We start from the raw sequence: 22,794 nt of genomic DNA, 5'->3' as shown, positions 1-22,794 counted from the left end.
AAAACAGTCACCTCGATACAACGTAACTAAATTTTTCATTTCGTAATGTTACGTTATCGAAACAATAAAATTTGTTTGAAAATTCTAGATATCTACAGGGTTCCCCAGAAAGTATAAGAACACAACTCGCCGCCATTTCTACCCAGATGAAATTTATCAGTTTGTGTGCGCAAAGTGCACTTTTTTACAAAATCATCAAAATGTGAGGTATTTCTCCGGAAAAGCGCAAACAGATCGTGCACAAATGGTGCACTATTCCCAACCCAGGAAATTGGCAAAAATGGAGGAAGTAAGTATCGGAGCAGTCCAAACCGCCATCCGGAAGTTCGGTGAAGAAGTTACCTTCGAGGACACATCGAAATCATCTGGCCGTAAATCGAGACCGGCGGACCGAAAAGTGGAACAGAATCACCAAGGTTTCAAAATAAACAACTCCAGATGAAGAAGTTTGCCGAAGCTTACTGTTTTCGAGTGATATGGAATTTAAGAAAAATATGGTCAAAACATCGTTTTTCATTCTGTTTTGTTCTTCCGCTAACAAACGGAAAGTTAGATTTTGAACTATTTTTTACGTCAATACATAATGCTTATAAGAAACTCTGCCGCAGACACCAAGTCACGGAAATGGTTTGTTTAGGAGTTAGTAATTTTGCGATGCCTCACCACACACGTTTAAAAACTGGATCCATGTGCTGTGGTGTGAAAATAGTGTCGACATGATGTTTCGACAGCTTGGATAATGCCACACCTCCATCACACCTGTGGACGCCCTGGGTAAGAATGAAGTTCCTTCCAAAAGAAGCTTATCAAAGAGAGATTCCTTACTATATTTTTAATTCGCCGCAAAAGTAGTCTCGTATTATTGATTATTAGTTCAATATTGAATTGTATATGTATTTTGCAGGTAATAACAAGCGCATGTGAAACGACCTAGGAATTTTACATTCCCAAGACCAGGTTTTAAACAACCGTCCACTCAAACATCCTGTCGATGATATACGTACTTTGGAAGTGCTGCCCGATAGTACTCAAGTATTTAAAAGCATGGTACAGGCACCGACAAGGTGGTCAAATAACATAGTTATACCAGCCGACGTAATGAGCAAATACAACCTCCAAACCCCGGTAGCAGATATTACACACCTTAAGGATCTCGTCGCATATGAAGAAAGCTGTGACTTAAAAATGGCTTGCGGATTAAAAGGTAAATAAGTTACCTTCGAGGACACATGGAAATCTGGCCGTAAATCGTGAGCAATAGACCGATAAGTGAACCAGAAGATGACCAAGGTTTCGTGATTCAGAAAAGTGCCTCTGTTCGAGATTTGACCAAAAAACATCGAAGAGTAACGTGCAACATGCCAAGCCAAGAAACGGGCTGAAGACGTTAAAGAAGCAGAAGAAGCCGAAACGGAGTCAGAAACAAGCCGCATCGGTCACACCGAGGGCTCGGAAGCTAGCTATATGATTGCCTGCTGCGTGGAGAATTGTTTTATCATGGACGATGAAACGTACGTCAAATTTAACTACAAGACGCTTCCGGGAGACCAATACCACACAGTCCGTGATGGTCAGTAAGTTGTCGATATCGATAACTAGATTTTTACCGAAAAATTTGGTAAGAAGGCCATGGTTTGCCATTTGTGACGAAGGAGACGATGAACACTGAAATTTACGTTCGGGAGTGTTTGAATCGGCGTCTGCGGCCCAAGATCCGTCAACATGATGGCCCAGTACTATTTTGGTCCGATTTGGTGTCAATCCACTACTCGAAAGACACGGTAGCTTCATACATAGCAAAAAATATGCAATACGTCCCAAAAGAGATGAATCCTCCGAATTGTCCGGTCCGGTCAATCGAAACTTGTTGGGCTCTTTCCAAGAGATGTCTATGGAAATACTTTAAGGCAATGAATCCAATCGAAGAGTGTGGAAAAGACTGGACAAAAGTGACAGCGCCAGATCAAAAATTTGCTCCTTGGCATACGATTAAAGAAACTGCGAATTATTTTCATCCAATTGATATGTAGCGTCCCGTAACCTCACTTTTACCTGTGCACTGACTTTCAAAACCAGATGTAATGCCATATTCATACTCGAATCGGTTGAAAAATACACTTATCTTCTAGTTTACTCACTCTACCCATTGCAAGCAATATTTTGATAATTGTTTATGTTTTGAGAGTTGGTGCACAGGTAGATTGAGGTTAACGGCACTCATTATGAAATAAAAATTTGAGTTCATTAACATAACTTTGTTTTATTCCAATACTAAACTGTGCTTATACTTTCTGGGAAACCCTATATTCCATAATTATGACGGGTAGTGTATATGCAGATTAACAATCGCTTGGAGTGTTATCACAATTCTTTTGTGAAGTGTTCTTCCAGAAACTTCCGGAAAGTTAGTAAAATTGTGTCTTGCTTAATCTTCTTTATTTAAAATTGCAGTTACACCAAAGAGGTAACTCTAAGACTAGTAGGTCCCGAAGAAACGTGCTCAACTTTTTGGCTCAGCTCTGGTACTCTCTTCGGTCTAATAGCTAATAGATTCACCCCTCGAAACATAGGAAAAACCAATAACCCCTCATTTTATCCGTCAAACTTTCATAGCGAATCAAAACAAACATAGTGTAGTACTAGAATTACGACTAGAATGAGGTACGTTAATCGATTTGCTTGGGACCAATAGGCTAGTCAAGTAGTGAGCCAATTTAAAATCGTTAGTTTCGTATTGATTGTTGGTTACACTTCGAACGAATAAAAACCATTTGGTTCCTCGCAGTCAATGGTTGCTTTGATACTTTGAATTTTGCGATCTAACATCTCCTATACAGTAGGACTGGAATGTAGATGGCAACCGAATTCGTCGTCATTCTTGAACAGGAGTTGGAACTGGAACTGGATCTAGACTGGTACGTCTAGGTCAAATTCGTCGAAGAATAATGATAATGGGTTTGAACCAGGAACAGGAACATTGTGGCGGCCTCCCACTGCCGAACGAAAACCTCGATCTCGACGAAACTGCGAACGATTGACTTAATGCGGACCATGACAGGATATGCACGATGAAACTGCTTCTAGATTTGCTTTTGGAACTTGCTCGGAACGACAACTCGTACGACTTGGGTAAGCGACTGTCGTCTGTTGAAGTAAGGACGAACATTCGGGTTGGTTATGGAGCGTACATCGCTTGGCCAACCGTCACGGATGACTGATTGTAGCACTTTGTCCGTCTTTGTTGTTACGACTTTGATAGCTTCAACATGTCTTCTTCCAGGGAAATTGCAGGTACGATGTAATCTTCTTCCGGTCGAATGGAACGATCGATCAGTCTAGACAGCATGTCGGCACAGCCAAACTCGTTGGTGGATACATGGTGGATGTAAAAGTCGTAGTTTAGTAGCATCAGCGCCCATACGAATACTTGGATCCAAAGATTGATAAAAGAGGCTTGTGATCCGTGAGAACGGGTGAAACGACGTCCAAGCAGATACTTGTAGAATCTCGTAGGTTAGATCAAGCGCTTCCTTTTCTGGCTGACCGTAACCTGGCTCGGCTTGAGTGAGAGATCTTGAAGGGTGCTGGATTGCCTTCATGCATCCGTTCGGAAATTGGTGGAATATCACTGTCCCGATGCCTGTGCTGGAAGCATCTGCTGCTACGGTGATTGGCAATTTTGGATCGTAGTGCATTAGCAACAAGTCGGACTTTGCTTGAATTGTTCGAAAGACCGCTGGCAATCGGAATTCCACTGCAACTTCGATTTTTTCTTTAGTAGCTTTTCGAGAGGATGGAGAAGCTCATGTATGTTCGGCACGAATCTGCCGTCAAAGTGAACGATCTCAGCTCGGAAACGTTGTTCGGTTGTGGAATGGAAGCGATGGATTGTAGCTTCTAAACATTCAGCTTCCATTCCTCCGGGGTAGGTAGAGGATAGTGGTTGGCTTCGAGCACGTCCATTCGGCATGCGTACTGTACTGCAACAATCGGTGCGGCTCACTCCGAGAAGTCAACCGGCGTAATGATTCCGAGTGACTGGAGACGCGTTAGCTCAGCATCCACCAGTGGAATAGTGTTGAACGCAACTGGTCGCTTCGAAAAGAAAACAGGTTTGGCGTTAGGTTTAACAAATTGCTTCGCCTTATAAGGTTTTGCGCCGGCGGGGTTAACCGCAATCGCATGACAGATCAGTGGTACTGTTTACGTGAACTTAGTCGGTTTTTTGGACAGATTTTCTCGATAATTTTTCAGACTATAGTGAGATGTTAACCACACTTCTGCAATGTCCACGAGCAACATCCTTTCAACGCGCTGTTCCTCGACAATTTTCAAGTTGAAACACACAAACACACAAACACAAATACACTAAATCTGCCTACGTGAATATACGGTCAATTTCACCAAATTTGTAGTGGACGACGTGTAATTCAGGTCAAAATTACTAACGTCGGGTTATATTTGAGATTTTCTTAATACAGATCAGCAATAACTGATGTGCTCTTTTCTGTTGTTGGTCGTGATTTGCTCGATTGGTTCCGCTATTTGACCCTTTTCTCGTGACCAGTGTTGGAAAAGTTCGCGATATTTAACGAAGTTCACCATGGGAAAAGTTTGCGAGTCACAGTGAGTTATCGCGAACTTTTCCATCACTGCTCGTGACTCAAGGCTCGCCTACGCAAGCTGACACCATCTTTGGGATAGGGAAAATTTCCCCTATACGACGATGCCGGTAATTTGCGTTCGATTGGCGAGGAATTTTTTTTTTTTTTTATTATGGTCACTTTAACGCTCTTGGGTCATTCGTGACTTGTCCGGAGGTGAGATTTGATCTCGTGACTTTGGCGTGAGAGGTATGGATGTTAACCACTACGCCGGGGTCGCCCCCATTGGCGAGGAAAGAATAAGGGTCTGTTCATAAACTACGTAGACATTTTAGGGGGAGGGGGGGGTTGGCAATTGTGCACGGTCCATACAAATTTTAAAAATTTTGTATGGAAAATTGTCTACGCAGGGGGAGGGGGGGGGGTCAAGAATCCAAAAAAAAACTGTCTACGTAGTTAATGAACAGCCCCTAATCAACGTTCTGTTTATAATATTGATAGTACCTTTTCAATTGTTGGTCTAAAATATATTGAATTGGTTCCGCTAGTTGATAGATCGAAATTCTATCCGCCAGACTATGAATATAGCGACTATAATCAAGATTGGGTCTGCTTGCTTTCTGACAGACGTCAGTTTGCTCGTTTGTTTTTAAAACTATAGTTATAAAACTATAACCCAGGTTGAGCAGACACGTTGAACGTCTCTAAGGTTGAGGTTCGCACTGACAAAAAGTTTGGTTTCGCACTGGGTTGGAACAGATACGTTGATACGTTGATAGAGACGCGCAAAGAAAATTTCTGTCAAAACAGCAGCATGGTTTTTGAGGGACCTTTTGACAATAGGTCGTATGAATAAAAGCGTTTACTTTACTTTCCCCGTAAGAAAAGCACGGGAAAGTAAAGTAAACTCTTTTTATTCATACGGCCCAATGTCATTGGCAACCATGTTTCGTCGAGTGACTTCAAATGACTTTCATACAGTGCCGCAATGCTGCTGAGAATTCGCTATTAGTTTTTTTTTGCAGTGTACTATGTAGCGAGTCACCGAAAACCGCAGGATGGTCGTCTTTAAGTTGCTGGATTTTTCCGGTTGAAACATGGCTTGGATTCTGTTGCGACTTGTCTGCAGATAGAATCAATTTGAATCGACCCACCGAGGCCACGCTTGACTACACCGTTGATGATGACTTCACATTGGAATTCGCCGATGATAGTAAGTGGTTCAACTGATGCATTGGACGCTTCGATCGACGATGGAGTCAGCTTCGGTCGTCCCAGTTGTTGCCTGGTAGCCTTGGAAATTACCGTGATTTCGCTTGCGGAATCCAGTTGAAAAGAAGCAGCGACGCCGTTGATGATGCAGGTCACGTACTTAAGCTTTTTGGTGTTGTTTGGAATGTGATTCACAACGAAAATCTCCTTAACTTGAGTTCTGGTAACAAGCTTCTTCTTCTGGAACTGCTTATTTTCTTGAGATGGACTGGAAAAGTTGCTTGAAGACTTCTTGGCGCAACCACAATAGCCTTCTTTGTGGCCAATACGATCACCCAATTTGCAATGGTGATCAGAGAACGGACAATCACGAACGTAGTGCATCTGACCACACTACCAGCAAGGAGTTCCGCATTCGTTGGACGTTGTTGATTTCCAAGTTGCTTCTCCGAGACGCTGTGACTGAATTTTTCGAACTTGACGGCTGCTGGATCATCGTGGTGTCCGACTTAAGGTTGACGACTCGTTGGTGCTTCTGCTGTTTCGCCCTCGATGCGAAAAAAGTCCGCGTGCCTTGACAATTTTACACTTATTAAAAATATGTTGTTACTGAATTAAAAGGCGTATTTGCACTTCCCTCATGCCCCAAACGCCCATAGATTTTATTTCAATGGAATTAATGACGTGGAAAAATTGCTGAGTAGAAACTCTTTAAATTCGCCCTTTTGACTTTGTTGCTCTTGGCGGGGACCGTTTTCACCACCCCCTCACTACGCCACTGCTTACGGATGATACCCCGAGCACATCGTTAAGCACTTTTTAGTGTTTTTATCAGGGTAAGAACAGTGAACTATTATCCGATGACAATCACAATGAAATCGAAGCTAACTTTTACTCATTCATATGGAAAAATTTCTAAAAGCGAAGGTCACTCAGCGCACGAGAAACCTACGCTTTAGGAAATATATCCATACAAATGAGTAAAATTGATTCACTCTCTAAGTAAGATTCGCTTTCAGTGTAGGCCGAAGACGACACATCAAGAAGCCTGGCATCACAGCCACGCATACCTTTCTTTTGCGGTTGACATCTTCGCTGCATCTGGAACTTTCACCTTCGAGCGATAGATGGCGCGATTACTAACATGGACGGTTCGGATCAATGAAAACCTCGGCAAACGCTAACTTCACTAAGTTATATTTCTGCTCAAAGTTTCGTCGTTCGCATTTATAGTACATTTTTGGAATGTGCCCCTTCTCTCTGTAGACTGTCCTACCCGACTAACTATTTAGACTTTGCCCGAAGCAAAATGTCGTTAGAAATATGTAAAAAATTATTCAATTTTGTTTTTTTCCTTCATGCCGCTCAAGCGGATTCATAGTCACTTAACAATTCTAAATTCTATTCAAATGTACAGAATGGAATAACCCTCATGACGATTTCGGAGTTTGCCCGTCGTCATGTCAGGTCTTACTAGGCGCTATAGATAAAACTAGACTTTTGAGTAAATTAACATTTTAAAACAATAAATATTCCGGAACAAAAGTATGTCTCATTTCCTCTCGGGACTGTTTAAAAGAAACTCTCAAAAGGTTTTGAGGAAATAGGCTATAAATAAGACTTTCTCATTCGACTATCTATCTATCCCACTTTGAACAAGCTGTTAGGTAGATGTGTAAGTTTGTGATGGCATCCATGTTTTTACAAATTCTAACAACTTACGATTAAAATTAAGTATACTTATTCCCACGAATAAAAACTAAAGTAGTATCTCTGTACACGAATTAAAAAAAAGTTTATCCGTAACTGACAGTCGCAGGTAATGCCCTAGAAAATCTTTCCCAAACTCTGCGTCCGACGGAACGGATTCCAGCTGCCCGAGGTGAAGCTGCTGAGGCGGTTCTTGCCCAACTTTGAGCGCGGTTTGCCACCAATCTTGGAGGTCGTCCCGGTCGGGCTCGGTGCCCCCGAGGACACCCCCGACGAGCTACCGGACAGCGTTGAAATCGATCCCTTCGAGTGGGTTGAGGCCATTGGCTGTTTTAATCAAAAGTCAACTTTGGAACAAAAGGAAAATTGTGAACCGGACTTACCTTCAGATAGTTGCGATCCATCGGGGTGATGACCTTGAGGTCCAAACTGTTCGAACAGTTCTTGATCAGCTTCAGCACCTGCTGGTGGTTGTACCACTTGACGTCCACTCCGCACAGTTCCACTATGAAATCTCCCTCCTTGATGCCACCGAGCTGGAATCGAAAAAAGGGAAATACGTTGTTATCCCGTGAAATCGTTCATGAAAATCTTTTGAACGACAAAAGTCATCCAAGGAATATGAATATGGAGGACTTTCAGATTATATCCAGTGGACTTCTAGGGAAGGATTCAGTGTCTTACAAGAAACGTTCAGAGAACTTTCATATAATGTGTCCTGGGCTAAATCTAGACGACTTGCGACTTTCCATTGATTTACTGAGGTTCGTCTAAGGTAAATGACGGCTTCGGCAATGCCTTTACGCATGAGGATAAAAAATCGTTTGGCTAAACATGGGCGCTCAAGAACTTTGTTTACCCCCTGCCGATAAAAGGTAAATGTTAGGCTGAAGCCATTTACTACAAGTCTTTAAATATGCACTGCTGTGCTTCCCAACTGTCCAAATTTGTTTCGGGAGACCTCTAACATTCAACACTTTTTTTTTCTAGCTGTTCAACTTAAAAACCGCGTCCCAACACCATTGAGAGACTCATTCCAAGCGATACTCACATCAGCCAGCGAGTTAATCTCGACGCTTGAAATCATGACCGGCGCATCGCCCCGCACGTGGAAGCCAAAGCTCTCGAAATGGTCGACGCCACTGCTGCTGCAGTCGCTTCCCTCACTCGACGGCATTTGAGTCAACTTCCGGGACCGATAGTCCGCATCCGACACGTTGCACACGTCCTTGAAGCACACGTCGCACGCCCGAACGTCGTTGTAGTAGTTGGTCTTGTTGCACTGGCACTTGTTCCGGCCACCGTCGCTGCTTCCGTCCATACTACTGCCTCCGGTACTGCTGCTGGCGCTTCCGATGTTTGTACTGCTATTGTACCGACGTCGATCCAACGTCCCTCCGCCGGTCATCAGCATCGAGTTGCCCTTCTGCAGGCGAATGCAGCGCGGGGCAGTCCAGTGGCGTCTCGCCGAAAAGATTGCCATCGGTCCCAGCTTTCGGAATGGGTCCTCGATTTTGTACGCCGTAAAGTCCGGTCCCGTCAGGGAAATGGTAAACTTGGAGGTAGTGTTCAACGTCACATCGATCATGTCGATGTCCTCGTCCAGATAGCCCGCTCCGTCTAGTTCCAGGTCCAACATCTCCAGCTCTTCGGACGTCTTTTCCAGCCCATAGTTGAGCACCTTGGTGAGGGCGATCTTGTTCTTCAGCTCCCGGCACATTCGCTGTAACCGTTGGGCTTCCTCGTGACTAGAGAGGGACTCGCGCAGGTGAGCTTTCTTCAGCATTGCCGGATTGAGGTCCCCCTCGAGGGAGCTTTCATCGAAGATGAACGTGTCTAGCGATTGGGACAACGTTTGGCTGCCCAGATTGACCTTCTGCTTGGTGGCCGACTTTGAAGGGGTACTCGTTTTGAAGTTTCGCAGCGCCGGATCGATCGATTTGGCCGTGTGGTAGTGGGCAAGAGCTGCAAAGAATCACATTCAATCGTAACAAATTGGATGATAATCCAACGGAACTTACCTTTGTAGTGCTCGGACTTCAGTGGTACCAGTCCAGCCCAGGACTCCGGGAGGAACGTGTGCGCCTCGTTGCTCTGGATTATCCGGTGAATCTCCTGGTACTCCACCGTCAGTTGGGTTGCCTCGCCGGCAAGATTGCGTTGTAGCTGAAAATAGCATCGATTGATGTCATGGCTTCGAGAAGGATGTTCACACCGAACTTACCGAACTGCAATCGGAATTGGTCATTTCTTCTAGCTGTAGTAAAAGTTTCTCGTATAGGCACTCGCGTGCCTGCGCCAACATCAGTGCCACCAGCACTTCTAGGACCTGGAAGATACACGCAATTAGTAAAGATCCACTCCAACAAACTTCGCATCCGTACTTGAGGTTTTAAATCCATCGACGGCGCATTGGTGAAGGTGTCGTAGATGTGCTTGAACACACCGGCCGCCCTCAGGAAGTTATCCACGGCCGAGTCGAGCCCTTTCTCCGATGAGCGGTCCTGCCTGGCCCCGATTTGCGTGTAGATGGCGGCCAAGTTGAACAGGATGCAGGCCTTCTCGAATGCGACCGTTCGCTGGCATGAGGGGACCCCTAGTGGTTTAGAATTGAGGAATTTTTTTTCAAGCTGAAACGTTCAAATTGCACAATAAGGAATCTTACCGGTCAGCGAGTCGTACCACTCGAAGTAAACTCCTAGGCTTCGGTCGGGCGGAAAAAATCGTCTCTCGACGTAGTACAATAGGTTGTAGTAGCGGAACAATAGAGCCGCGCCCTGGAGGTCTCGGGTCGGAGTTTTGGCTGCCTGTGGAATGGTGGACGTTAGTAAAACTAAGTAAGGAGAGGAGACCTCTTCCAAGAACTCACCTGTCTCGTGTCGGTAATATCGGCGATGGCATCCTCGTACACGGACGAATCCTCACTGTAGTGCTCCAGGATGAAGTCCGAAAAGGGTTCCATGAAGCTGACCTCTTTGGTTTCCTTCAGCCCGAGCGGGATCATCGGTATCACGTAGTCCAAGCTGGAAGCAAAATAAAGAAAAACGATTTATTATGAAATCGATTGTCGATATCGGGTATGGCACGTGGAGCTTAAAGCAAACAAACGATAATGAGCTTCACTGCAAACAAATCTTTGAGCAGGCGTTTTCCCTTGGCTTCCATCATTTTGAACTACTGTTTGTTTCTACGGCCGAGAGGGCAAACAATCAACATTAATTTTATCAACTTAAGTGCAAATCGTAGCAGGGATCCCTCCTTGGAAGGTGAGGTTCGAGCTATCGCTGGTGGAAACTGCGGGTGGTGTACGATTACAAACCGCTTAGATGAGGATAATGGCATCCAACTGTACGCAGGTTACACATTTTTTGCGAAGCAAATTGTAAAGCCTATCGTGGAGCAGTAGGTACCTCGTTAGACGATTTAAGTGTGCTTTCACAATTGGAAGCGATAATAATTTCGGAAATTATGAACTCTTTAAAAATACGTATGGTAAGGTGGGGCAAAATGGGTCAGCAGCTAGTAAATTGGTTAATTTATTTGTAAAATCAACAGGTTCAATGCAACTTCAATTATGGTTTGCTTCAAACCAGCATAGGGACTACATTGGGCCTGTTAATTTTTACTATCAAAGTAGATGACCCATCTTGCCCCACCTTACCCTACCTAGTTCGAGGGGCGATGTCAAGTTTAGAAACAGAGTGGTCGAAGGCTTAGAATCTCGGACATTTTTCCAGATGCTGAACCAAGGGGTGCGACAGATTTACTCTGAGCTGCTTTTTTGCAGCGAGTAATTCAGTGTACCTCAAAATTTAATCGACGTTCATCGATTTTATCTCTCTGCTTACTCCGTTTACTCTCTTTGAAAAGATTTATCTCATATTAGACGTCAGTTTTGTTTGTGAACATAGTAAAATTGTTCAGATCTGCTATTCAAACAATGTGAATAACAGTACCACTTGGATCAAAAGGAATTTGTCCGGAAAACGGCTCGAACTATGCTAAGAAAGATGGGGCCCCGTCACCAGCTGCTGTAACGGTTTTGAAAGTGATTTTGTGCGTACTCTTCCGTCTCGAAAAGATGGATGTGAATTAACTGAAGGTTGGTGGAAACAGGTTACTTGTTCTAATAAAATAACCAGAGGAATCGTTTTCAGATGTCCACCGAGGAGAACATGATATCACCAGTATAGAAGCCGGAGTATACAGCGCAGCCGCCACTGCCGAAGCCGTCATCCGGACATCAATCCCATCATTGATCTACTGGAGGAAATCGAATCATGCATATGGTTCATCGCTATAGACTTTGCTGACGAGAAACCGAAGAAAGAAACACACTCCGGATATAATACATAATTAAACTAACGAAAAAGAAATGTTACATAGACTTCCGTCAACGGCCGCAGAAGAATCTTGGTGGTGTATCGCGCCATATCACGATTACCCAGAAGGCACATCAGTAGCACCAGAAGTGGGATGGTGCCCGCTGGCAGCAGAACATCGCCGTAGTAATCCAGAGCTCGGATCGCAATTTTATCTAGTGGCAGGTTGTCCAGCAATGGTAACGGGATCGCTTCGACTAGTATCAGATGACGGATTGGAAGTATTTGGTCCGGCGGATTGAGTTTTTCTATCACCTCACGCCGGATGTTTCATTTTGTTGTTGTTATGTTTGACAGCAGCTTTTCGGCTTTGCACCTCCAAATGTTGCTTTGATGCGAAAAGTTAGAAAGCAAATGACAGTTATCTTGCTCACCGAGCAATGTGAGTTACTCGAGGTGCCTCAAAAGCAACTCTGAAATTGCTCATGATTAAGAGCTGTCTTGCCCCTTGTGCTGAACCTTAAATTTGTTTCAAGTATCCGTTTTTTTGTACTCATTCGGAAGTTGTAGTTATGAAACTAAAAAAAATCGATCGGCAAAGGTACAATTGATCGACTCCTCGGTAACAAGGGGCTCTAATAGTTTTAATTTTTTGCGTATTCTTCATGCATTAAAATAATTATAACTCTGAAAATTCTCAAGAAAACCCAAGCGGTAAGTCACTCAGTAAGAAAAAATCGGCACAGCTTGGGCACATCCATCGGCAAAATCTCGTAGGCATTGGATTGTTCATTAAATAAAATGGGAGCACTGCTGGACAGCTGACATTGAAGTTGTTCACAACATTACGTGCTGTTTGACTGTGTATTTCTCGGTTCACATTTAAATTCAAAATGTAGGCTTCCGAGGGCTGTCGATTGCTATCGATGCCGGTCACAAGTCTTTCAGCTACTACGCAACTGGAGTGTACTACGAACCGGAATGTAAGAACAATTTGGATGGATTGGATCATGCAGTGGTGGCGGTTGGATACGGAAGATTACTGGCTAATCAAGAACTACTGAGGCAACGATGGATATGCTTTGATGTCGGTGAAGGTTTTCGATTTTCGTAACATAAAATAAAAAAAAAATTGTAAGTTATTATTCAAGTGAGTTTTGTTTGGTAGATGACCAATTGACCGAGTGCTGGTAATTTGCTGCTGAAAAGTAGGACCCTTACAAGGCCGAATTACTTTTCACGGCACAATCACAAGGAATTTTGATTGCTACCACTCAACCTAATTAACTTACAACTTACTCCCGGAACTCCAACCGGATGGCAAAACCGAACTTATTAGCTTGGATCCTCCTTCATGGCATAATCCATTCTGATGTTGAAAACCTCCGAGAGCTTCTCGTCCGGAATAATCACCTTCCGCAGTTCCTCTTCCAGATTGAGCAGAAAGGTGTAGTGCTTCTGAATCGTATCCGTAGGATTGACCAGCAACGTTCGGACGACATTGGAGCAGTAGGACTTGTAACGCGCACCCAGAGCACAGATGATCGATCCGAAGTGCAGATAGTTCTTGTCGCTGAATTCACTGAACTTCAAGTTGTAATTGCCACCCGATTGGATATCAGTTTTCTTATCAGCATCGATTATCTCCATGATGTGATCCTTGAGGTACTTGTTGAATGCGTCTACCGTCACCAGGCAGGCCTACTTGATGGTGATAACTGCGGAGTTCTCCTTGGAGCACATGATGTACCCAATTGGGACGCTGAGATGTCCACCGTGTCGAAGCTCGTGTCCTTGAAGAATACTCGCCACGATTCACAGAATTCATCCGAGAAGTTGTCCTTGGAGAAGTCGCCCAACGTTTTGCCATCTTTGGATCTCTTGATCGCCTCCAGCAGCTTTTCAAAATTGGCCTTGTCTTTGTCGTTTTTATCCCGAACCAACAGCTTCACCGACGGAATGCCCTCCTCACCGTCCTTCTCGATCTGCTTCAAGAAGTCGATCTTCTTGCTCGTATCCGCTCGTATGCCAGCAGCCAGGTCTGCAGCGAGATTGCGAGATGCAGTGGATTTGCTGTAGATGGTTTCCTCGTCTACGCCGACCGTCGTCAGAATGCAATCCACCTTCTGCATCATGGGAAAGCTCTGGTAGAAGGAATCCTTCTTCTTCTTCATTCCTTTATTTAACGTCGGTCTCTGTTCCGCAATCTAGAGCCAATCACCGACGGACATCGATTGCCATCCATTGACGGCAATCGAATGTTCAGTACAGGAAGGCAGCTTCCACACCCATTCAAACACACACGGGCCGGGACCAACGGCTTTACGTGACCAGAGATTGTTATGCCACAGAAAAATCCCACCAGACCCATTGGGGTGAGAAAGCAGTCACGCTTACCACTACACCATCGACGCCGGCAGAAGGAATCCTTATCGAGCACGATATTCGACATTTTCGGGGCCGTTGCGAATGCAAACCAAAACATTCAAGCTGTCAGAAATACCGGGTTGCCAAATACACCATAATTCTTCGATGCAATCGGTGTAAATATTTACATTACTTGACAAATCTCAGGTAATCATGACAGCAGTAGGTCTCTTTTCTTCATTCAAATTGTTTTCAATAATCAAACGTCATGATTACCTGGGTTTTGTCAAATAAGGTAAATATTTAAATTGCTTGTACCAAAGAATATTCGTATTTTACAAAAAAATCACAGCTTGCTCTACACTGTAAGATAAGACCTGCCATATATCGAATGATTCGTCATACGGTGTGTTAACAAGTGCCAATTTCTTATTTTCGAATGAAACCAGCAACAAGTGAAAAGGATGCCTAGCATAAAGTGAAAATCATTTTCAAAGTAGATGATAATGGACATTAAACTTGTATGAATTAAAGATTGTTTTCGGAATGTACCAAACCAAACGAACATAATCTCAAAGCTGAGAGGTAAATGTATCATCGAAGGCCCAAAACGAAAATCATTCATTTTCCTAATGAACTGTTGGTGTATGAAAAATGTGATTGAAAATGCAAAAAGTCGACAGCGAACAGTGAAGAGACATGTTGAAAAGCACGTAACTTTAATTTTTCAATTTGAATTTTGAGTTTATGTAGGCTGTTATCTTCAACGATGGGTAAGTTTAAGATTAGTTCATACTTCGGTTTATATTAAATAATTAATATGGTTTCAATTTAAGATGATTAAACCACAGTGCAGTGCAGAAGATTGTTCGCCACATCATTGTGCACAGAGAGAAGTTTTCTGAACCGCTTTCGTAAAGACGCCAAATACTGGAGGCCGAGGAACGTTCTAAGCAGGAGATGCAGGAACGGTAGCAACGAAATTTGCTCTACAACGATTGGACGCGGGAAGGTGTCATGGACAGTTTCCTAGAGACACTGCAGACGGGATCGGTGTTCGATAATCAGGATCAACGGTAACGACGGGGATCACGACCTGCGAGAGCGGAGCGGAGGGCACAACTGATTCAAAGCCGATCGCGAACAGGAATCACATACAATGCATACTTCAGTAGGGAGATGCTCTCGGAGCTGTTGGGACCTTCATAGGAACTACTTAGCTTGAGGTACATAGGGGTACGGACTGCAAGATCGACTTTACTTATAATTATATAAAAAGCATTGTAATACTTAAATATTACCTATTTTCAACAGACAATATTGCTACAACAAGCACTTATTATAAATAAGAATAGCATTTATTTAATTTAGTATATTCATTTGATTTACGTCCACCTATGCTCTCAAAAATTGAACTAAAATCATCCTAGATTAGGATGATAAGCATCCAAGTTGTTGTGGTTTTAACAGATGATGAACTGAATGACGATCATTTCAAAATCATCTGATAATAGTAATAGCACAGGCAAACAAACGTAACTCTTTGGAAAAGTTTTTCTTGAAAACATAGTATCTCAAAACATAGGACCTCAGTAACGACATCTCTCGGGCTTCTCGCGGAAAACAAGCTTGCTCGCTAGCTCGCAAACAATATTGCATAAAAGTTCTATAGAATGTATAGAAACGTCAAAGTGATTCGATTCCAGCGCTGCGGCGAGTAGTTCGCGGAACTGATAATATTCAAATCAACCGTTAAATGCGTGAACGAAGATGTACAATGAAGTGTTACGTCTGTTTGTCTGTGGTAATAGGCCTTGGGTGAAGCAATAATCATTCGATCAAAGGATGATATTTTGGTTCAGTGTATGATCGGCACTGCCAGCACAATCGGTAATAGTTTGTGGTGAAATTTTTAGCTATAAGATCACATGAAAGCTATGTGAAATTCACATGGTTTTCATCCATTAGATATGTGATAAATGTTTTGAGTGTACACCTGCAGAACGTGAGGCACACTGAGGAAAATGTTGACCCAAGATTGGTATGCGGAGTGACCTACCCCTTGAGAAACCCCCTAATGTAAAGGAGGAAGGTAAAGACCCGGTAATGCTGGTAGATCACCTTTTCGTGGTGCGTTTCTGGTATAAGATCTACCACATCGAACTCTGGCTCCAGGGTTCCTCTTGTTTGATGGTTATGAGCCTCGGTTTTGAGATGTCAAACAAGAAAAGGTTCATCCGTATCATCATTTGTCTTTTTTTCGCTAAGAAAACCTATCTTGACTGGAGTTGCTTCATCATAAAGGTACACAGAAAAAAAAAGTTGTTGAATATTACATCCAAACTGCTGCAACCAGGTCAATCCATCGGTTGTGTAATATAACGTTGTGCGATGTACATCGATTTTGCGAACAAAATTACATCCATTGATGTAATATTGTATCTGCTTTTTGCTATTACATCATTATTTCATACATCAGCTTGAATTACATTGATCGATATTACATTTTTTTTTTGCTGTGTAAGTCACCTTGTTATTTTTTTTTTATAATTGGCATTATCACTAAATGCTGGGTACGGGAGGGTCCAACAGGGCACCCCATTCAAGCGAAATGGATGAGAAGAGTGAAAATGCCAGCTTCCGTCTTTAACGTTTCTTGAATAGAGGGCGGGTTCTTCTCCCCACTCATTGGGACATCTTCCTGTTGTATGAGGAGATTCTCATTTATCCCGTGGGCGATTATGCACGTGGGCGTTCATGCCCAAGGATTCACCTAAATCGTTTGTGGCCCTTCATACAATAGCAAGTTTAGTACAATTAGAGGTTATTAAACTTGATCAAGTCAAACAGCGAGGATAGCCCACAGTCTACTGACAGTTGTCTTGCTACAGTGAATGGTAGTTCCATATCATCATGATAGTAAAGGAGAAAGTTAAAGTTTTCATTACTTTCAACTGCGCCCGCACAGTAGAAACGGACACGGAATCAGCGCATTTCTTCCATTTTGCCCGCATTTGCTAGATGTCCTTCGTCGAAATCGCTGCTTTGAAATTGCCCAGTATTTTTCGATTGGTCGAAATTCCGGGCAATACAAAGGATTCATTAGCTTGGGGACAAAATCGAACTTGTAGCAGCATACCACTCCAGAACCACCTTGGCGTAGTGGCAGCTGGCCAAATCCGGCCAAAAGATGACTTTGCCCCTATGCTTGCGGATGAACGGCAATACACGCTTTTTCAGGCATTCTTCGATGTAAACTTGGAATGTCATCATCCCGGATGTGACGAATGGTTCCGTTTTCAGGCCACAACTGCAAATCGCTTGCCAAATCATGGCCTTCTCCGCGAATTTGTCGGCAAACATGAACTTGAATCTTCCCGGCACTTCCCCTCGTCCAGTTGCGATGTAAAACTTTTGACCGGGAAGCTGCTTAAAATCGAGTTTGACGTATGTTTCGTCATCGATCAAAGTGCAGCCGAGAGTTCGAGTTCCATTTGACGTTATTTCTGAACGCGATCGACTACTTTGATCAAACTTGCACCAGTTGTTCTCTATAGAAGTGTCAAGGGGTTGGTAACTCCGCACAGTGTGTCAAAAATGCAGGTGGGCACTTTCATTGGCACCCATGGTTAGAAATTTTCATGATATTTAAAGTTACTGGCAACACTGTACTATATCTGCGCCTGCTCTGGGCATGTGTCAAAATGTTAATCATGCTGTTGACACAATCCAATTTTTGATATCATAACTGCAACCGTGAATTTCCGGCGAAGTTCTGCCATGGAAACCTCACAGCGCACATATTTTCAAAAACATGTGATCTGTGAAAGCAGATTCTTGGTGAAAAAAAGCTCTGAGAAATCTGTAGAAATACAGATTATTCGGTAGCAGCCCTATTCCAGATACGATCTTATTGGAATATTGGGCCTTATTACGGGTGTCACTACACGGCGATTGCCGTACAAATCAAATGAGAATCACTTCACCGTGACGACAAGTGACAAGTTTTCACCGTGAAGTGACATCCGTAATATGACCCATTGCTGATCTATAGAAAACTTCTCATTTGGCGGCGTGAATAAGAATTTGAAAAAGAAGAAGAAGAAGAGTCAGTACCGCAGCTGTCAAATTGGTACACTAATAAAAATCTCAAAGTAAAATCGAACACTAACTTTAAATAATGTTAAATCTAGATTGTTAAATATTGAATTATTAAATAGTAAATTTTAAACGAAAAAATTCAAATTTTGAGATTTTGAATTTTTAACTTTAAATGCAAAATTTTAATTTTGAAAATTTTAAATGATCATTTATAAATTTCACATTTAAAATTTTAATTTTTAAATTCCTAATGTTAAACTTTAACGAAGACAACATGTAAAGAAACCTGGCAACTCTTCCATTTTCTCAAACGACCGTTATTAGACAGGCACAATAGCGTCATCTGCTGCGCAAAGGTTAATGCTCCGAACAAATTGGATAGCAAAGATTACATCCCCAGAAGAAAGGTTTGTGTATTTGCTCATGTTTCAATGCGTTGCTTCCACCTTCGCTCGAGCGCAGTGCTACTGTGTCTGTCGCTCAGATTCAGGCAAAGTTGCCAGTCTTCTTGATATGTTGTCTTCGACTTTAACTTTAAACTTTTTGTTTACGCCAGTCAACCAAAATGTTGATTATCAACTTAAATTTACTCTACTGTAAAGCATAAATCGAGCAATTCCAAGCTGCTACCGAATAGCCAATCTTGCATAGGGAGCAAGTGATAAATAAGGGCAATTTTGCTTAAAGTTCGTCCCTTGATCGGCTCTCCCGCCAAATTAGACAGTCTTAAGTTAACCATATAGTATACAATCCTGTAAAATTGACCAACATAAGTGTTAAGGCACTTCTAATAATTATAAAAATTACCCTAAATGAATTTGTGCCAGTTGAAGTAGGGCACTCATACTCAATTTATTTTGCATGCCACAAAGCAGAGAAGAAAGCCCGTAGGTAGGATTTCTCACACACCATATAGGGCACACACAACCTCTCTTCACTGATAGCCCGTATCAGATTATCGAATAAAAATCAGTACAATAAAGCTACCGACGAGTGTACATCTAAAATTCTATCGCAGAAAATAAAGTTCCGAGTACAGTAGTTCAGTGTACCACGTATCATCCACAATTTGCATTTTTTGGTTACGGTGAAAACCACACCCGAAGGACACTATCCGCCGCGAGTCCACCACTAGTCCGGAGAACCAGCTCCCCTACAATAAGAGCCATTTCCATGTCCAATTTTCTGGGCTGATTGCGCAGCTGACACTGGCCCATATATCTAAATAACGTGCTCTTCGTGCCTTTGCGAGCATCTCAACCGATAACCCGATTCCGGAACAGCAACCAGAGGGACGTGATCAATCGCAGTTCGCAGAAAATAATGAATGCTGACTAGGTAATGCCCATCTTCGTGACATCTCCTCTTAACCGTTGCTCAGTTGCAGTTGAAAGCTATTTGTGATGATAATTTTTCCCTTGCCGTCTCACGGAACCAAACCATCATCATATTCGCGTGTGCTTTACGAAACACCCCCCAAAGCGCACAACTCCGGTAAATGCCGTTGGATGACGAGCAGCTATGGTCTCATCACATTGATAAATTACCCTTCCTCATTGCTCGCGGGGACATAGATATACATACTGCCGATCATCCCACGTGACTTATCCATACACTATCCGGTGGAAAATAATTATGACATCAGGCAGCTTCCTCCTCACTCATCGTCGTAATAGTTTTCCCCCCATCGCCCAGCGGCGGTATTGTTTCTCTTGATTGACAAACAGCGGGCGCGCCATTTTCCATGAGTCATGCCATTTGGTTGCCTTTCACCTTAAGACCTCTTAGATGCGGGAGAAAATCGGAGACCTTGACGGAGAAGGAAACCCTCAACCTACCTGCATGGAATAGAAGAAGGTATGACTAAAATAGCCTCCAAGAGGAAGAAGAAATGAGCACAGTGGGTAAAGATTTGATTGATCAATTTGGTATCCATCCGTTCGTCCGGTCGTCCATCTTATCCATCCATCCATCTATCGCCCATCGACGTTTATTATTCATCGGCAGAAAGAAAGGAACCTTCTCTCTGCCACAGACAAGTAGACGTTTGCCTCTTGAATCGATTTTGGTTTTGGTTTACAAAAGTCTGCAGCTGAGAATAGAAACAAAATGAGCAACAGTAGGAATCACCGCCAGTGCAATCCAAATCGTCTTATGATGCAATGAGTGAGAAAAGAAAATAAAGGTGGCGCGATGGAAACGAGAATAGCATCAGTTTGTCTGTGCCGGCTCACTGTGTCCACACCTTCGGATCGTTTTGATGATGGATGGTTATGACGATTTGATTGAAGTGGAGAGGAAAATTGCAAATACGCCGGATGGCAATTGTATGGCTTTCTTCAGACATACATATTCGAATTGTTTTTCATTTGCGTCAATTTGATTGGGAAATTATTGTTTTCTCATCGTATTTTGCTCAGGTGGTGTCTTTTTAATGAGAAACCATTTGAATCATGAACAATCTGCTCATCTTGTCCAACTGATATTTGACAACCTTACTTCAAACTTTTCGAATGATTCCTGAGTTTCTACGATTTTTTTTCAGAAGAACTTCTTAAAAGTCCTTGAAGATTTACAAAGTTCCTTGAGGTTAAAGAAAAATCCTTGATCTCTTGGCCCATTTGTAGAGCCTGAAGACGTCTTATTATGCTATCCATTAAATGACGATATAATCTAAATTCACGACATTGTTTCTTCAAGTCTAGAACATTGAGAAAAGTAGATGATTATGATGATAGTAGCATTGTAGCACGGAAACTAAGTCCGATAGCAGTGGACTCTCTTCTCTGTTTGTCTTGATCAAGCTTAATAATTGTCCTCAACACGGCGCTGTATGAAGGGTCAAAAACGGATTGGGTGGATGAATGAACATATTGTGGATATCCTCTTAGTGAAACTTGGTTACATTCAACATCTCATATAAATGCGAACACACATTCTATTACTTTTGGTTCCTAAATTACAATCAGTTATAGGTAGGACTTTCTTCAGGTGATTCCTTGAAGCTTCCAACAATGGCCGTCATGATGGTTGATATTCCTTATCACTTCAAGATTTCTAGAACACAAATGTTAGATGGTGTTGTGACGACATCACTCATGAAATTGGAACTCCTTGTGTACTGCACTGCAGCAAACGTGAAGTTCTAAAAAATTAAATATTGCTGTTTTTTAATTTGTTTGAGTGTTGCATTATTTGGCATAAGAACACGGGGCAAATTTCCCTCAGCTGTAGAAATTCTCGATGAACATTTCAAATGGTCCTATCTGCTTTGATAGATTCTCTTAACCGATTTTCTCTTTTGTTAACCACGGCTATACCAACAGATTTTACGTTATTGTTGCAACGTAGCTTGATAAAGGAGAATCTCATCTATCAACAGAAGCTGAAAAAGTCGATGGAGAGAATCGATCAAAGCAGATAGGACCTTTTGAATTGATTGTCTAGAACTTAAAGAGAATCGATCATCACATGGGCCCTTACGAATGCTCACTGTCGATTGCTCGGTTGGTTTGCTGTTGCTTTTGATAGCCACTACAACCTGTTACAGCACTACATTGAACAAATTTCAGATAATATTCAAGCTGAACATTGTATTAGGTCCTAAGTAATATTGCTCGATTCTCTTCGTCGGCTTTCTCTTTCGTTAATAACTTCAGCACATAACCGTTTCTTGATGTGTTTGTCGTATTAGATGATAGATGAAAGCTTATTTTATCGATCTGTGTGCTGAAAATACCTGGGAATGTCTTTACATGGCCGAGGGAATATAAGGAGATAGTCGACGAAGAGAATCTTTCAATTTTACTTAGGACTCAATGCAATGTTCGCTGATCAGCTTGAATTGATTCCAGGCTTGGGAATTGTCATCCTCATGACGATAAACTATGTAACAACGACAACAACAAAAAAGTAAACGCTCATCTGACAAGCACGATGCAACAAACTTCTGCTTGAAAGACTGATTTACTGGGCTGTCTTTTGTTTTCTATTCATGTCTTTCTCTCATTTGATCACGAAACATCTGTTGCGTGACGTTTTCCAGAATGACTTACTTGTTTCACGTACGTCGGACGACAAGATTGACGGAAACTGTTGACATGGTTATTGACGAAAAAAGTCTGTCATGTCATTCTTCCATTCTGTCGCGACAAAACTGCCGCTGGTCGTTTTCTAATAAATGGATGTGGCTTTGGATGCAAGACATAACAAGATAGAAATCAGCCAGCCTTTCTCAATGCTGGAGCTCTCACTCGCGCTCCTTTCGTGTCGCAATTCGGCTCCGGGGGCTGATAGGATCAAGTTCGACTTGTTGAAGAACCTCCCAGACGTCGCTAAGAGGCGCATGTTGAACTTGATTTGTCAGTTCCTGGAGTTCAATATTGTTCCAGATGATTGGAGGCGAGTGAGAGTTATAGCCATTAAAAAGCCTGGAAAACCCGCGTCAGATCATAACTCGTATCGTCCCATCGCGATGT

The 22,794-nt window shown here is 42.7% G+C and overlaps 3 protein-coding genes across 4 annotated transcripts in view; all 3 read right to left on the bottom strand.

The window, feature by feature from the left end:
• The window catches only part of Usp1 (ubiquitin specific protease 1), a 473,693-nt gene that overhangs the window by 137,380 nt on the left and 313,519 nt on the right, over positions 1 to 22,794 (bottom strand). The window lies entirely within an intron of this gene.
• Positions 1 to 22,794, bottom strand: part of LOC135697177 (uncharacterized) — a 511,087-nt gene that overhangs the window by 269,119 nt on the left and 219,174 nt on the right. The window lies entirely within an intron of this gene.
• Positions 6,997 to 22,794, bottom strand: part of Rhp (rhophilin) — a 189,368-nt gene continuing 173,570 nt past the window's right edge. For both annotated transcript variants that reach the window (XM_065216780.1, XM_065216781.1), the window contains 8 exons: positions 10,396 to 10,549; positions 10,192 to 10,333; positions 9,911 to 10,122; positions 9,751 to 9,855; positions 9,548 to 9,692; positions 8,578 to 9,491; positions 7,910 to 8,062; positions 6,997 to 7,853 (listed from right to left, as the gene is read on the bottom strand). In XM_065216780.1, coding sequence (XP_065072852.1) covers positions 7,644 to 7,853; positions 7,910 to 8,062; positions 8,578 to 9,491; positions 9,548 to 9,692; positions 9,751 to 9,855; positions 9,911 to 10,122; positions 10,192 to 10,333; positions 10,396 to 10,549 — 2,035 coding nt within the window. In that variant the 3' untranslated portion in view covers positions 6,997 to 7,643. The remainder of the gene's footprint in view (positions 7,854 to 7,909; positions 8,063 to 8,577; positions 9,492 to 9,547; positions 9,693 to 9,750; positions 9,856 to 9,910; positions 10,123 to 10,191; positions 10,334 to 10,395; positions 10,550 to 22,794) is intronic.

Source organism: Ochlerotatus camptorhynchus, unplaced genomic scaffold (genome assembly GCF_037179485.1).
Source record: "Ochlerotatus camptorhynchus isolate MF236.1 unplaced genomic scaffold, CSIRO-AGI_Acam_v1.1 ptg000067l, whole genome shotgun sequence".
Taxonomy (NCBI): domain Eukaryota; kingdom Metazoa; phylum Arthropoda; class Insecta; order Diptera; family Culicidae; genus Ochlerotatus; species Ochlerotatus camptorhynchus.
The sequence above is the reverse complement of the archived record's forward strand: the minus strand, read 5'-3'. Positions and strand labels throughout refer to the sequence as shown.